Consider the following 15,785-nt stretch of genomic DNA (forward strand, 5'->3'; position numbering starts at 1 on the left):
TGACGGCTCCTTATGCACCTCAACAAAACGGTATAGTCGAAGGGAGAAATCGGACGCTACTCGAGATGACACGGTGCCTAATGAAAGCAAAAGATATTCCAAACCACTTTTGGGGCGAAGCGGTACAACATGCAACGTTTATCATAAATCGTACACCTACTCGAACATTGATAGGTGCTACACCATTCGAGAAATTTTATGGTGAAAAACCAAATCTTGAAGACTTGAAAGTATTTGGTTGTGTTGCATATGAAAGAGTAGTCTCTAAACACTTGAAGAAGCTTGATGATAGGTCACAACCGTTGGTATATTTTGGAAAGGAACCCAATTCGGGAGGATTTCGGTTATATAACCCGCGAGAAAATAAAATTATTATTAGTGCCCATGTAATTTGTGATGAAAATAAGACATGACAATGGAATAATGAACCCAAAAATCAAGATGGAAATGGACCGGGTACATTTACGGTCTTGTGGAGTAATGGTCAAGCAACCCAAGATAATGGTGGTTCGAGCCCAACTGCAACAAAAACCGAACAGTTCACTGATCTAGCACAAACCGCCCAAACCAATGACACTTATAGTGATGATAGCAGCCCATCACAACCTGTTGATGATCAAAATAATGATGCAAGTTTTGTCCCACTTCGGCGGTCCACTCGAACTTCAGTGTTGCCAAGAAGATTAAATGACTACGAGCTAGATGTGGATCATTTAATGTTGTCATTCGATGAAGAACCGAAGAACTTTAAGGAAGCCAAAGTGAACAAGAATTTGCTCGATGCAATGAAGGCCGAAATTGACTCCATCGAGAAAAATAATACTTGGAAATTAGTTCCTCCGCCTAAAGATGTTAAGCCTATCGGGTTAAGATGGTTGTATAAAATTAAAAGAAATACAAATGGAGTGATTACAAGGTACAAAGCGCGTCTAGTGGCAAAAGGCTATGTACAAGAGCAAGGCATTGATTTTGATGAAGTATTCACGCCAGTAGCTCGACTCGAGACAATAAGATTATTGATTGCTCTCGCGGCCGGGAACGGATGGAAGATTCATCACTTAGATGTAAAAACTGCATTTTTATATGGAGATTTAAAGGAAGAAGTGTACGTTTGCCAACCGGAAGGTTTCGTGAAGCAAGGTGAAGAAACAAAAGTCTACAAATTGGCAAAAGCTTTATACGGTCTCCGAGAGCATGGAATTTGAAGCTTAATAACACGTTGAAAAATATGGGTTTTAAACGGTGCATGCAAGAAAATGCGGTTTATAGAAAGGTTGCAAATGGAGAGTACATAATAGTTGCGGTTTATGTAGATGATTTGTTCGTAATAGGAACAAGCTTAGAGTTTATAAACCAATTCAAGAGACTAATGGCATTACAGTTTGAAATGTCAGACCTTGGTGAACTAACTTGCTACTTGGGTATCGAAGTATTGCAAGAAAATGGTTGTGTAAAGGTGTAGCAAGAGAGTTATGCTATGAAGATTCTAAAAGAGGCAGGCATGCAAGAGTGTAATGCAACTCAATGTCCGATGGAGCCAGGACTAAAGTTGTCAAAAGCTGAAGATGAATCAGAAGTTGAAGCTACCTATTATCAAAAAATAGTAGGTTGCTTACGATATCTCTTACACACGCGTCCAGATTTAGCATATTCGGTTGGAGTAGTTAGTCGTTATATGCAAAGCCCAAGAGAATCTCATGCACGCGCTATTAAGCAAATTCTTCATTACTTGCATGGTACTCCATCTTTTGGGATTGTATACAAACGAAGTAAAAATATGAGCTTGATAGGTTACAGTGATAATAGTCACAATGTGGATATTGATGATGGCAGAAGTACAACAGGGCATGTCTTCTACCTTTGTGACTCACCTATCACTTGGTGCTCCCAAAAGCAAGATACAGTAGCATTGTCATCATGTGAAGCAGAGTTCATGGCAGCTACTGCAGCTGCGTGTCAGACAGTTTGGTTAAGGGAGTTATTGGCTGAGCTGACAGGAATGAAGAAACAGAAGGTGCTGATTTGCATAGACAACAAATCAGCAATAGCATTGTCAAAGAATCCTGTCTTTCATGGAAGAAGCAAGCACATTCACACTCGATTCCACTTCATTCGAGAACGTGTTGAAAATGAGCAAGTGATTGTTGAGCATGTTTCAGGAGATAAGCAACGAGCAGATCCACTTACAAAGGCCTTAGCTCGAATAAGGTTCGCAGAGATGAGAGCGTTGCTTGGCATGCAAGAATTACCCTTGACTCAGAAATTCAGGGGGTGATTGTTGGTGAATATCTGAGTCCAATGTGGCGAGTTATGCGTGTTTGGTCCAGATCACAGTTACTTGGAGTGCTGTCCAAGTTCTAGAGTCCTTGAGTCATAAGGAAACGTATATTAGGAAAGTGTAGATGTTCCTATAACCGAATCCTAGTTATATTCTATTGTGTTTTGTGTAGTATATAATGAGATAGGATCCTGTAATAAAATTGGAGTTTTTGAGATAGTTTTCTTCAATAATAAAGTTTGTGAGATTATGCAATTACCTCTTTACATGATCCATCTCAACCATCAATTAAAGCAGCATTGCAAAGTAAGGAAAGATGGCATGAAACGGATTTATCTCTTGCTATGTGGTTTTATGATTCTTGTATACCTATGAATGTTGTGAATTCTCCCCCTTTTCAAATAGCAATGAGTAAAGTCGCTGGTATGGGTCATGGATACACAAGGCCTTCATATCATGCTATGCGTGTGACGTTGAAAGATGTGAAACAATTTGTACAACTTATAGTTGATTCTATAGACGTTATTGGGCAGAAAATGGTTGTACAATTATGGGAGATGGGTGGCGTGATACAAGACAACAACCCCTTATCAATTTTATGGTGTATTGTGCAGGAGGGATTTCCTTCATCAAATTAGTTGATGCATTGGATATTGAGGGTAATGCCTAAGTGCTATGCAGCTTATTTAGTAAGATTGTTGGTCGTTAGAATGTAGTTCATTTAGTCACTGATAATGCTGCAAACTATAACGCTGCAGGAAGATTGTTATGTGAGAAATATCCGTCTATTGTATGGTCTCCTTGTGCATCTCATTGTATGAACTTGATTATGAAGGATATGTCAGAGATGCCTCAAGTTGCTGATTTGGTTACACTTGCATCGAGGGTTACAATTTTTGTTTATAACCATAAATGGCCATTAAATTGGTTAAGAAAAAGACCAGGTTGGACTGAGATTATTCGTCCGGGTGCCACTTGTTTTGGTACTGCATTTATCGCATTGAAGAGTTTGTGTGATCACAAACATGATTTGCAAGCTATGGTCACCTCCCCAGATTATAAAAAAGTGATTAGACTTGAAAAAGCAAAAGAAGTTAAGCTTATCATATTGAATGAAAACTTTCGGAAGAATTGTGGTATCGTAGTAAAAGTGATTACTCCAATGTTGAGACTTTTACGGATTTGTGATTCGGATGAGAAGTCGGCTTTAGGTATAATTTTTTTTATATTCTTTAATGATGTTTACAAATATATTATCATATTATTATTATTAATGATGTTTTTTATAGGTTATGTATACGAAGGGATGTATAGGGCAAAAAAAGGAATTAAGAAACTTTTTCGCAACAAAGAAAAGAGTTGTACGATCCTTACACTAATATCATTAAAAATCGTTGGGATAGGATGTTGCGTAAGAGTCTTCATGTTGCGGCTTATTGGTTGAATCCGGTCTTTCAATATGATCAATAAAGTTTTTGTAAGAAACCAGAGGTGGTTGCGGGGGTTATCGATATGATTGAGCGTTACAGTAGTGTTGGTACTGTCAATGGTCTAACTCTTATGGACCAACTAAAGTTGTTTCGTGAGCATGAAGGTAGTTTTGGTAGAACACTTGCTTTTGCTTCTCGTAATACTACTCGTCCAGGTACATTTTTAAAATTTTTTATTAATAGTGAATTTTAGTAAAAAGATTATAATATTATTTTGTTATTTTTCAATTAGATGAATGGTGGAAATTACATGGTAAAGATGCTCCGGAATTGCAAAAATTTGCAATTCGAATTTTAATCGAAACAGCTTCTTCTTCCTGGTGTGAGCGGAATTGGAGTGTCTTTGAGTGAATCCACACTAAAAGAAGGAATCGGTTGGAGCATCAAAGGCTTAATGACCTTGTTTATGTTCATTATAACTTGTGTCTACAAAATAGGTAACTTATACTTTCAAACTTTTTTCCCTTTCTTTATTTATGTTTAAAAGTATACTAATATTTTTTTCTAGGCTCAAGGATCACAAAAAGTCTTATGACCCGATTGATTATGAAAGCATTGATAAAACTGAGTTTTGGGTGGTTGATGAAATACCGGAAGGTGAACTAAGTTATACCGAATTGGAGAATATGGTTGAAGATGAGCCACCAAACTACAATGAATCGACAATGTTTGAATCCCAAGTTTCTCAAGGTTATTATTATTATTATTATTTTTATTCTATCAATATTATTGCTATTCTTGTTTTTTATTTGAGTTTAAGTTTTGCTAAAATTGAACTTCTGTTTGATATTGAAGATGATGATGAAGTTTCTTTAGAACAAATTGATATGGATTCCTTTAGATGAAGATTAGAAAGTGATTAAAGTTTGGATTTTGATACATTTCATGGTATTTTGATGTTGTGAACTTTGTTTTTTCAAAACTTGAATCAAGATGAGATGAATTATTTTTAGAGAAAATTGCAAAAATGTTCCCTATGGTATGCATTTTTTGGGGGTTTTAGTCCAAACCACGACTTTTTTGGATTGATAGTCTTTTTTAGCTAGTTTACATGTAGTTTTGGTCCCTGTCCAAACTAAAAAGACTATTATACCCTTAATGAATTTAGTTTTCATTTTTCTTTCACTTTTTAAAATTATTATTATTATTAAATATAAAACTGGCCTCTCTCTCTCTCTCTCTCTCTCTCTCTCTTAAATCGAACAAACACTAGATACAAGTCCAGATTAGAAAAGGAAATCAAACATCAAAAATTTATGTTCCAGATCTACCATAGATGAACCTGGTTTATGTTCGATCTAGGGTTTCTTAAAAATAAAGGGGATCAAAATCAAAGTTATGCGAATGATTTTAGATCTAAAATTGATTTTAGTGTTCGTCTTCTTGAATCAGTTTAATTTATGGGTTCGTGTTCCTAGAGTTCTAGGTTTTTTGTAGCTTGTTTTGCCCTGCCAATATGCACCTCGAAAGCCATCATTGACTGCTCAATATTCGAAGAACACATTAGGCGTTGGGTTGAAGGTGGGGGTAATGGAGTGTGGAGGTGTATATCAGGCGTCTTCTCCAAGGACATGTGGTTGATCTCAATCTTCTTTTCTGGCGACCTGTGGTTCCTCTAGCCCACTCTCTCTCTCTCTCCCTCTCTCTCTCTCTCTCTCTCTCTCTCTCTCTCTCTCTCCCCCTCTCACTCTTTTACCCTCACTCCTGAATATGCACCATTTATACATCATCGGTGGTGTGTGGCGTTCTTCAGGTTTCAGATTTGAGGTTTGGATATCGATTGAAACCTTTTCGTTGAAAACAAGACTTTTTCCACCTCCATTTATTGTGTTTGTGGTGACGGATTTTTTCAAGGTTGGTAGTGAGGGTAATTTTGGCATAAACATCTTGTTTGTGGTATATACAAATGTTTTGAATGTTCTAGCTTGATGAATGTGATATCAAGAACACTAGGTCAGATTTTTTTATGTGAATTCAGGGCTTTTGGGAAATGATTAAGAAATTGGCTTTTGGGGTCAGAGTAAATTGATAAGTTCTTCAATGGTGATACAATATATTTCTACAATGGTGATACAACATATTGTGGAGATTCCATCAATTCACACCTGGAAAATCGATTTCAGTTCTAGAAACAAACCTGGAAAATCAGTTGTTCATCGGGTTAAGCAAGGAAATATGTAGGATTAGGGTGGAGGAGATAGAGGTGGTTGGCAGCGGATGGTGGTGGCGGTAAACAATGATGGACGGTGGAGATTGGGGTAGAGGTGTTCTTGAGAATGTGCGTATGTGTTCTTGATAGTGTTAAGTGTGTGTTTTAGAGAGAGAGAGAGTGTGTGTGTGTGTGTGTTGGGCCCCATAATTTTTATTAATAAAACTTTAAATTAAATAGAAAAAACCATAAAAAAATGTTTCAGAAGGGCATTTTAGTCTTTTCAGTTTGGACAGGGACCAAAAACGTAACGAAACTAGCTCAAAAGGACCACCAATCCAAAAAAAAATCATGGTTTGGACTAAAACCCCAAAAAAATGCATACCACAGGGACCATTTTTGCAGTTTTGTCTTATTTTTATGATACTTTGTATGTTTGATACTTAATGTTGAATTGAACGCACTTATTATTATCGGTAATGTTGTTTTGTAGTTTATTTTTGTATTTTTTTTATTATTTTTTAATTTAAAATACAATAATGATGTAAAAATGACGTAATCTGGTTCGTCCGGTTTTTTGGACCAGTCCGACCGGTTGAACCGGTTGACCCATCGAACCCGTATGGCGGCCGGTTCGATGTCCGGTCCGCCTTTTCAAAACATTGGTACTAAGAAACATGGTTTAAAAAACTCATAAATTTATTATCTATTAATTTTTAGACAAAATTAGGTTTATAAAAAATTTGGTTGTTGTGGTTTTGGATGGTTGTTGTGGTTTTAATTTCTTGTACGATTGGTCATTGATCCATATAAAAAAAATTATATCTTTTCTATTATTTCATCTTTTTCTTTAACTAAATTTATTGAGAAGAAAAAGATAAAACAAAATCAGCCCTCGTACCTATTATTGTTCTTATTTTCTCTTTCTTAGCCCTATGACCCACCTGCATATATAGAGGAAGAGGCAGGGAGATCAAAATCGGAACTTCACTCTTAGATGTTGAAATCGAAATCGGATTCTTCATCCTCACCTAATTTTCATTTGTCACTTGTTTCTCGGGATATTTCCAATCTCAAGTTGAGCTAGAATCTTTGTCAAAACAACCCACAAGCCTTCAAAACAAAGACTTATAAAGTTATCTTGTCGAGTTTGAGTATAGTTTAACACCTATGAGTTGAACGAAGAGAAAGTTTATTCGATGCTCAAACGAGAATAACAAGAACCAAATAGCACCACACCTTTTTAGCCTCCAAACATCGGGACTTGGCAAAGGCGACAAATGGCTAGCTCCGGTGGAAAATGCATGAAATTGGTCGTAAAGATGTACAGATGCCGAATCGAATTTTTCATATCCCCTTTTAATCATTAAATCAAATTCATTACTTCTTGAGCTATCACTTGTAACGGCCCGACTCTCAGGTGATAATTTTATGGCTTTAATTTTCATAAATTGCAAGGTCTACTCGACAAGTTGGATGCCCTGACTTGTCGAGTAGAAGCGGATTGGGCCACATGTTTAAGTGACCTACTCGTCGAGTCCAAGATAGGACTCGACGAGTAGGAGTTAGAGAATGAAACCCTAATTTCCGGGGTTTTGCACCCTATTTAAAGGATCATAAGCCTCCTTTAGTCCCCTTACAACCTCTTGAGAGTCCAGCAAATCCTAAGACGATTGTGTGCTTCATTCTTGTGTGTTTCAAGCTTTGAAAGGTGGATATTAGTGAGCAGAGCTTGGAGAGCAAGTGGCTAGAAGCAAGGAACGTGTGGGGATCTGAAATCTACCTCAGTTAGCATCTTTTGGAAGGTATCAAGTCGTTTCCTTGACCTCATTTCATTCTAGATCTCATTGGGTTAAAGATTTGGATTTTTCTAGCATATGAAGAAGGTATTCTTGGGTATAGGCTAAGATTTGAAGTTGTAACTTCAGATCTGAACTCTCTTTCATCTCTAAGTCCATAAAGCTTTTAGCTTTAGCAAATATGAGCCTCTCCTTAAGTGTAAATGTGACAACCTGAAATTTATTCCGTCGCTGTAACCCATTTCCGTTAATAGAATATTTTTATTATTATTATTGTTATTAAAATTTCCGTTAACATTTGGGTTAGACAAATCAATTAATGTTTTATTTTATTTTAGTGTCGAAATGAAATAAATAAAAACACGTGTAATACCCTCAAAATTATGTGAGAAAAATTTTAGTTTACGACTAAGCCGGATTACGACCATTTAATCGGGTAAAATTTTAAATTCCGTTTAACGACGGTATGGGGTGGATCCCCACCTGGCCGCCAACTCAAGCCCTATATAAGGGTTGAGTGGCTTTCACTTGAACCTTTTCTCACTCCTAGAAGCTTTCTCTCTCTACTCTCTCTCTCTCTCTAAAAGTGGGTTTTGGCCAAGAAACACCTCATTCAAGCTCCAAATTCGTAAGTAATCATTCCTAGCTTGTTGTTTTGCTTTGTGTTCATGCAAATTCGGGATTTAACCACCCAAAATACCTTAAAAACTAGAGTTTACGGTTGGGGAACACCTCCCAAAACCGTAAACTCCTATAAGGGGGTTTTGAAGCCCCAAAATCCTTCCAAAACCTTTCTAATGTTTATCTCTGACTTAGAAACTTGCATGCATGAAATTAGAAACCCAAAATTGTGCCTTTAAGGGAGTAAGCATGAGTTTACGGTCCATGAACATTCATGAACCGTAAACAGCAAAACTGTAAACACCAAAAAGTGTGGTTTGGTGTCCCTAACTCCTTCCTTAGCATGTTTAAAGGACTAGAAAGTTGTATGAATGAGCCTAGGACCACAAAATACAAAGGAAATGTTGTGCCCAAGGGTTTACGGCCGTAAACCCTAGTGTTTACGACCGTAAACTCCCAAGGAGTGGTCCAAGGACCGCAAACTCCAAGGGAGTACCCCTTTTGAACCCTAATCACTTCACAAGCCTTGGATTTGATCTTAGAACCCTTCCTAATGATACAAGAGACCTTAAAGCACACAAATACACCCCTCCCATGAGTTTACGACCGTGAACTCATGGGGGAATTGTTCCCTCAACCATAAACTCACCTAAGGTGGGTATTTGAGGAGTAAACTCCATAGTGAGGCCATACACACTTTAGAAGCAACCCCTAGCATTCCTTGCACTTGTAACAAAGTGTTTTCATGCACTAAAGGGCCTTTACTTACTAAATTAGTGATAAAATGACTAATTAAACCCATCATGTGCCACTATATGTTACATAGGATCCGTGGGCGTGTTCAAGTCCTCACTTGACACCTAGCATCCTACCCAACATTCCATCCACTCCACTCGCTGCAGGTGAGTTCATACCCCTTAATTAACCTTTAAAATGTTTTTAAATATTTTATGGGGGGAATACAAGTTGAATCCAACAATTTATAGTATCAATCACATGTGATTTGTAGCTTACAATCATAAGGGATAAGTGTACTTTTAACCGGTTTGCCATCAAAACTGATTTCAATGTTTTCAAACTCATTTTCATGTTAATTTGTTATAAAAACTCTTTTAAAACTTCTTATGTTTCTAAGATATATCCACACCAATATGTTTATATAAGTAAGACTTGAAGGACTTAGGACTGGTAGCTCGCCTTATTACCTGTTCTTGTTTGACTGGGGTCTTAGGGTATATTGTTATCTGTCCGACTGTCGTTGAATTCTTAGTTATATATTGTATGTATTCGTGTTGGATATGAATACCTTCACTCAGTTTAATACTTTCGAGTATCCAAGAATGACTGCAACATACCAGTTAACTATAATAGGTATAGTTAAGGTTTACCACTCCTCACTACCATTACCATGATACTTACCATGGTTAGTACTGTTATGAGTCTCTACATGTTAAGTACTACACAAGAAGAATACTATATACTATACAAAAGAACATTAAACACATGGTACCGAGAAGCACACTATACACTAATACAAGAGAACATACTAAAACAGAATGTGATACACTATTTCTCCATACGGCACTTTACTGTGCCTTCACCGTGTAACCTTAGTCTCCCGGAGGGAGAGCGGGCTCTACATGTATAGATCTATACCGGGCGGATACTCATACATCCTGACTGCTAGCTACAGTCCGAGCCGACTAGGCCCAGGGGTGATAACATGCTACCACACTACATATGACCTGGAGGGTCATGATACATTCAATTGCCTATCCGCATGGTTACATACATATTCACATTCGGAACCCTAATCTAACAAATTACGAATTAAAGGTAAAGTAGACTCCCCGAGGTGTATTAAATACATATCGCTACCTAGAGTCTGCGGTTAATTACCATCCAGTCGGCAGTAACACTACTAGAATAATACATTATTTTCCCATTTACTTGGTTCAAATGAAGTCCAAATTATATTTTTATAATTATGAGTCAAATTGGGAAAACTTTTACACCCTCAGAGGATCAAACTTACCACTAACCAAGTCTTGGCAGAAGACTACTTTTATTAGAAAATATAGGATTTTCTAGAGATTCACACTATTTTCAAACTTAATAATAACTTTCATGTTATACGATTGTAAACATTTTCATACAAGAAATGACACTAAATTCTTATGAACTCACCAGCTTTATGTTGATACTCGTTTTCAAAATAACTTGTATTCTCAGGTCGGCAATAAACAGGTACAGAAGCAGTTTTTAAGAAGACGGAGCGCATACCAGACTCCTCTTTATTTTGATTATACTTTTTGGTGTCTATAAAATGTACAGAACACGCATGTATTACAATTACTATATAAAATGAAGTGGATGTTGTTGCTTGTTTTTACTATTATGCATTGTTATGATACTGTACATGACGTCCTCCACCCCAAAACGTATTCCGCCGTTCTCGGTTTTGGGGTGTGACAGTAAAACTCCATTGCAAGCTTGGTTTTGACATTATGAGCCTTGCATGCACGTAAAGTTTGCAACTTTACGTGATAAACATGCCTTGGGAAGCGGGATCTGCAATATGGGACCTTAAAATGGCTTAAAAAGTGTCTGAATGGTTAATGGACTGAAGGGACTTGGCGAGTTGCAAGATCAACTCGGCAAGTCCGATGAAGATTGTCGTGCAAAGAATTCTGCATGGACTCGGCAAGTCAGTGGGGTGACTTGGCGAGCCAACTTGGGTTTTCCCGACATTTGGACATGCTTGGACTCGGCGAGTTCCAGGGAAACTCGATGAGTCAGTTGGGGGTTTTCACGACTACTCGGGTTCTGGAAGGACTCGACGAGTCAGTGACTGCACTCGACGAGTCGGGTCAACATGGATTGTTGACCTTGATCATTGACTTTGACTTTGACCAAGGGTTTACCATTTGACTTCTCGGGCATTTTGGGAAGTTGTAAATTCATGATTATAGTTCCATGGTAAATATAGGTGGAGGAGTTTGTGGCGGTAATCCGAGAGTTTGAGCTTATCTTTCGAGTCGACAGTGCGAGGTGAGTTATCCTCACTATACTCAAGGGTCTAAGGCACCAAGGCCGACCCTTTTCGGATTGTTATCTTGATATGTTATGCTGTTATGATCTCTTAGATTGGTATCTTGGTAGAAAGGATGTTATATGTTGTTATGATCTATTAGATTGGTATTCTGGTATATAGGATGTTACATGTTGTTATGATCTGTTAGATCGGTGTCCCAGTAGATAGGATGATATATTTTGTTATGAATCGTTTGATCAGTATCCTGGTAGATGGGATGTTATATGTTGTTATGATCCGTTAGATCAGTATCCTGGTAGATAGGAAGTCATATGTTGCTATGATCCGTTTGTAGCACCCGGTTCCTGGTATGTATTTCATTCAATTATTTTTGCAATTTGGACTGAGACTTGGCGAGTAGATGGCCCAACTCGTCGAGTAGTAACAGTAGGACCCGGGGGTTAAGTGGCGAACTCGTCGAGTCGGCAGCAAGACTCGACGAGTAGGCTCTGGCTGGACAAAACCCTAATATGAGGGTTTGCACCCTATTTAAACGACCTTATACAACCTCCATTGCCCCTTTATGCTCCTAGAACACTCCATTTCGAACCCTAACTGTGTTGTGAAATATCTAAGGGCTTTTTGGTGGTTTTAGTGTTTTGTGGTGGCAAGAAGGAAGGAAAAACCAAGAGGAATCAAGAGAAGACCAGAAAGAGGCAAGCTTGTGCATCATCTACAATCCTTGGAAGGTATAAAGTCGACACCTTTGCTTCTTCTTCCATTAGATCCCTTTTTGGGGAGATTTAGGGCTTTTATAAGCCATTTTTTGTGACCAACCATGATTGCAAGCATGGTTGGGGGTTGAGGCTTCAGATCCAGGCTCCTTAAGGAGTTAGAAGGAAGAAATGGACTGCCTTTGCACCCAGGGAAAGGCCCATGCAACTCAAGAGCTTCTTTTAGGACCATTTTAGCTCAAAGTCCCATACATGCACGTAAAGTTCGTAACTTTACGTGCTAGATCGATCTTAGGAGCCTAGATCTATCATTTGGACAAGTGTTGTACATCAAAAATCGAGAAATGAGACTTGGACAACCTCGACTTGGCGAGTTGTTCTTGGGACTCGGCGAGTCCGAGGCTTGACTCCCTTTTTGTTAAGGTTCAAAGGAACCCAATTGATTGTCAGAAGGGTTTTAGAGGGTCCAAGGGAGTGACCCAACGTTTTGGACTTAGCCATAGACCTGGAGTTCATAGGACTCGACGAGTGCATGAGCAGACTCGGCGAGTCCAAGGCAATCTCCCAGCAAATGAAGATGAACTCGATGAGTTATTCATACAACTCAGCGAGTCAAGGTCAGGACTTGTTCAACAGTTGAAGGTGAACCCAACGAGTTATTCATACAACTCAGTGAGTCGGATGAAGGATCATTCGAGGTTCGTAAAAAAAGAGAACTCGTTGAGTCATTGCTAAACTTGGCGAGTAGAAGCGTGAATCAGGGCAGTTGAAAGGATAGGGACTCGACGAGTTGGCGGCCCAACTTAGCGAGTCAGGTCAACTGAAAGTTGACTTTGACTTTGACTTGGTCAAGGGTAAAATAGTTATTTACCCTAAGAGTAGTTATCAGTGTCTGATTAAGTGTTTTATGGATTTATAGTCGGAGGATCACCAGAGCAGCAGTCAGACATCTGCCGATTACCTTTTCAGCAGTCAGCCTTACGAGGTGAGTTACCTTCCAGTAGCGGTGGGTCTAACCCACCAATGTCGGCCTACCAGTAGGAGTTGTATGTTAGATGACTGTCTTTGTAATATTCATCTAGGTTTGCTACTACTTGATATGTTATGTGCTAGTATGATACGATGTTATATTCTAGTAGCAGTAGGAGATACAGTCCTCAAGATTTCCGGTCGATAGGGCCAAAGGGGGTAGTCATACCCAGTCATGCTAGATAGAATATGATTATGTGTTACATGTTATGTGGTAGTAGTAGAGGGGTGAAATAGTCCCCAATATCCGGTCGAGAGGACCGAAGGGGAGGCCAACACCCAGATATTCTAGGTAGTATCCGGTCGAGAGGACCGAAAGGGAGGCCAGCACCCATATATGCCAGGCCGTATCTGGTCGAGAGGACCGAAGGGGAGGCCAACACCCAGATATGTCAGGCAGTATCCGGTCGAGAGGACCAAAGGGGTAGGTCGGGCACCCAGATATGCCTGCCAGTATATGCATGTTATGTGATTATATGGTATGTGTTATGTTGGGGGAACTCACCAAGCTTCGTGCTTACAATTCTCAGTTTTGGTTCAGGTACCTCTTCAGCGAAGGGGAAGGAGCTGGCGCAGTAGCTACACATCATACACACACACGTTGGATTTCTGCATTATGAGACTCTTGGGATTGTACTCTGACATTGTTACATGTATGATTGGTTTCAGACATGAGATATTAGTTTTATGAAATGATATGTCTTCGCTATGTTTTCTTATGGAAATTTTATAATTCAATTAAATAAAATAAGAAATGAAAATGAAATTTTTGGGCTCGAAAATTTGGATGTTACACCGTTAGATTAGTATCTTGGTAGCTAGGATGTTGTTATGTTGTTATGATCTGTTAGATCAGTTTGTCTGTCTTTAGACTGTTATCTGTTATATGTGCACATGTTTGTTTGGCGGATGAGGCTTATTTGCTTTATGCGAAAGCCAATAGACCTGGGCATTCAAACTTGTTGGTTATGGGTCGTGAGTATTCCATCCCGAGGATGATTGGACTCATAGTATGTGGGCATTCCAACCTGTTGGTTGTGGGCCTGGGGTATTCCATCCCGATGGATGATTGGACCCGTAGTATGCCGGCATTCCAATCGGATGGTTGAGGGTCTGGGGAATACCATCCTGATGGATGATTGGACCCATAGTATGTTGTTTGTCATTATATGTGTATTGTTGTGTGTATGGGTATTTTGGGGGCAACTCACTAAGCTTTCGGGCTTACAGTTCCAGTTTATTGTTTCAGGTTCAACGGATGGCCACGGGAAGGCAAATGTGTGATCGTATATTTCCTCGATTGATGATTATGATTTCTGGGAACTCTGATGTTTAACTATTTTGAAAACAAATTGTAATAACTAAATGGTTTTAAATGATTTAAAAAGTTTTAAATTGGCTCAAATTTTGTGGATGTTACATCACTAACATGACTTTAATAGTTTAATGGGAGTGTGATTGTCACAAAACAACCACATTTCTCATAAATATCAGAAAATGTCCTCGCAATTCGTGAAAATGCCTCCGAATTCATGAGATCACTTTTTAAGCGTGACAAAATGAGATTTAATTGTATTTTAATTATACATCTACAAGTCGTGGGGCTAATTTAATACTTGCCTTGAGGGTAGTACTTATTGAAGAGACATATGGTTTGTTTCGAAGAACATTATATCTTTTGTAAACTTGTCCACGATTTTCTGACCACCATCTCCCCGCTTCTTTCTCTTTGAATCTCCTTTTATTGTAAATACAATCACAAACATTACAAGCTTCATGATATACATGCATATATATATATATATATATATATATATATAAGTATTTCTGTCATCTTATTCATCTATATTTTATAAAGATGTATTGGTTTGCACATTGTGTTGGCACTTCTACACAACACCAATGGTGAGACCATAAAAGTGAACCCAAAATGTGATTTTCACTACATAAGATTCGAGACATTTTGACTTCTAGAAAACAAGATTTACCTTTGAATGGGTTAGTGGAAAGTATCCTAAATCCTTGAGGTGGTCAAAAATATCAACCCTTCGACACGAATCCTAACTGGGTCCATGACTTTTAGAAACCAATTCTAGTCTGGTGCGGTTTTTGTTAACACCTTATTTTTAGGGAAAATTGTAGGATTTTGCAATGTACTTTACATGCACTACTAATATAGGCCATGCACTTTATTGTTACTATCAATACCGACAATGTAATTCATGTCCACTACCAATATGGACGATGTACTTTTTTTACACATAATAGCAACCCATTTAAATCATTTACCTATAATAGCAACATGCTTATATAAATTTACCGATAGTAGCAACATACTCTATCTTATTTATTTATAAAAGCAACACACTTATTTTTTTCTTACCTATAATAGAGATGTACCAATATGAACAATGTAATTTTTTAGTTACAAATTGCTCGTATTAGTAAAGAAATAAAAGTAGATTGCTATATGGGTAAGAAACTGTAAGTATGTTGTTATGTGTAAATAAATGTATGTATGTTGTTGTAATGAATTGCATGTCGCTATTATCGATAAAATAACTTCATTGCTATTATGGGTAAAAAAAACTTAATTAAAGTGCCATTTATGGATAAAAACATAATGACAAAAGAGCAAAGTAGATTACAAT

The 15,785-nt window shown here is 38.0% G+C and overlaps 1 protein-coding gene across 1 annotated transcript; it reads left to right on the forward strand.

The window, feature by feature from the left end:
- The first annotated feature begins 2,649 nt into the window (after nucleotides 1–2,649).
- LOC145060309 (uncharacterized) lies at nucleotides 2,650–4,613 on the forward strand. Its single transcript, XM_079008000.1, has 8 exons — nucleotides 2,650–2,701; nucleotides 2,812–2,937; nucleotides 3,037–3,489; nucleotides 3,568–3,636; nucleotides 3,768–3,923; nucleotides 4,001–4,088; nucleotides 4,277–4,458; nucleotides 4,564–4,613. Exons 1-8 carry the CDS (start codon nucleotides 2,650–2,652, stop codon nucleotides 4,611–4,613), a joined length of 1,176 nt encoding a protein of 391 aa, XP_078864126.1.
- The last annotated feature ends 11,172 nt before the right edge of the window (nucleotides 4,614–15,785 follow it).

The sequence above is a fragment of the Lactuca serriola genome, chromosome 6 (genome assembly GCF_051521515.1).
Source record: "Lactuca serriola cultivar US96UC23 chromosome 6, Lser_US96UC23_V15, whole genome shotgun sequence".
NCBI lineage: Eukaryota > Viridiplantae > Streptophyta > Magnoliopsida > Asterales > Asteraceae > Lactuca > Lactuca serriola.

Excerpts from the sequence above, each read along its gene's own strand:
- LOC145060309 (XM_079008000.1), top strand. The coding sequence starts at position 2,650 with ATGAATGTTGTGAATTCTCCCCCTTTTCAAATAGCAATGAGTAAAGTC. Across the intron at positions 3,490-3,567 it reads GGATGAGAAGTCGGCTTTAG|GTTATGTATACGAAGGGATG; the intron begins GTATAATTTTTT and ends TGTTTTTTATAG. Across the intron at positions 4,089-4,276 it reads GAAACAGCTTCTTCTTCCTG|GCTCAAGGATCACAAAAAGT; the intron begins GTGTGAGCGGAA and ends ATTTTTTTCTAG.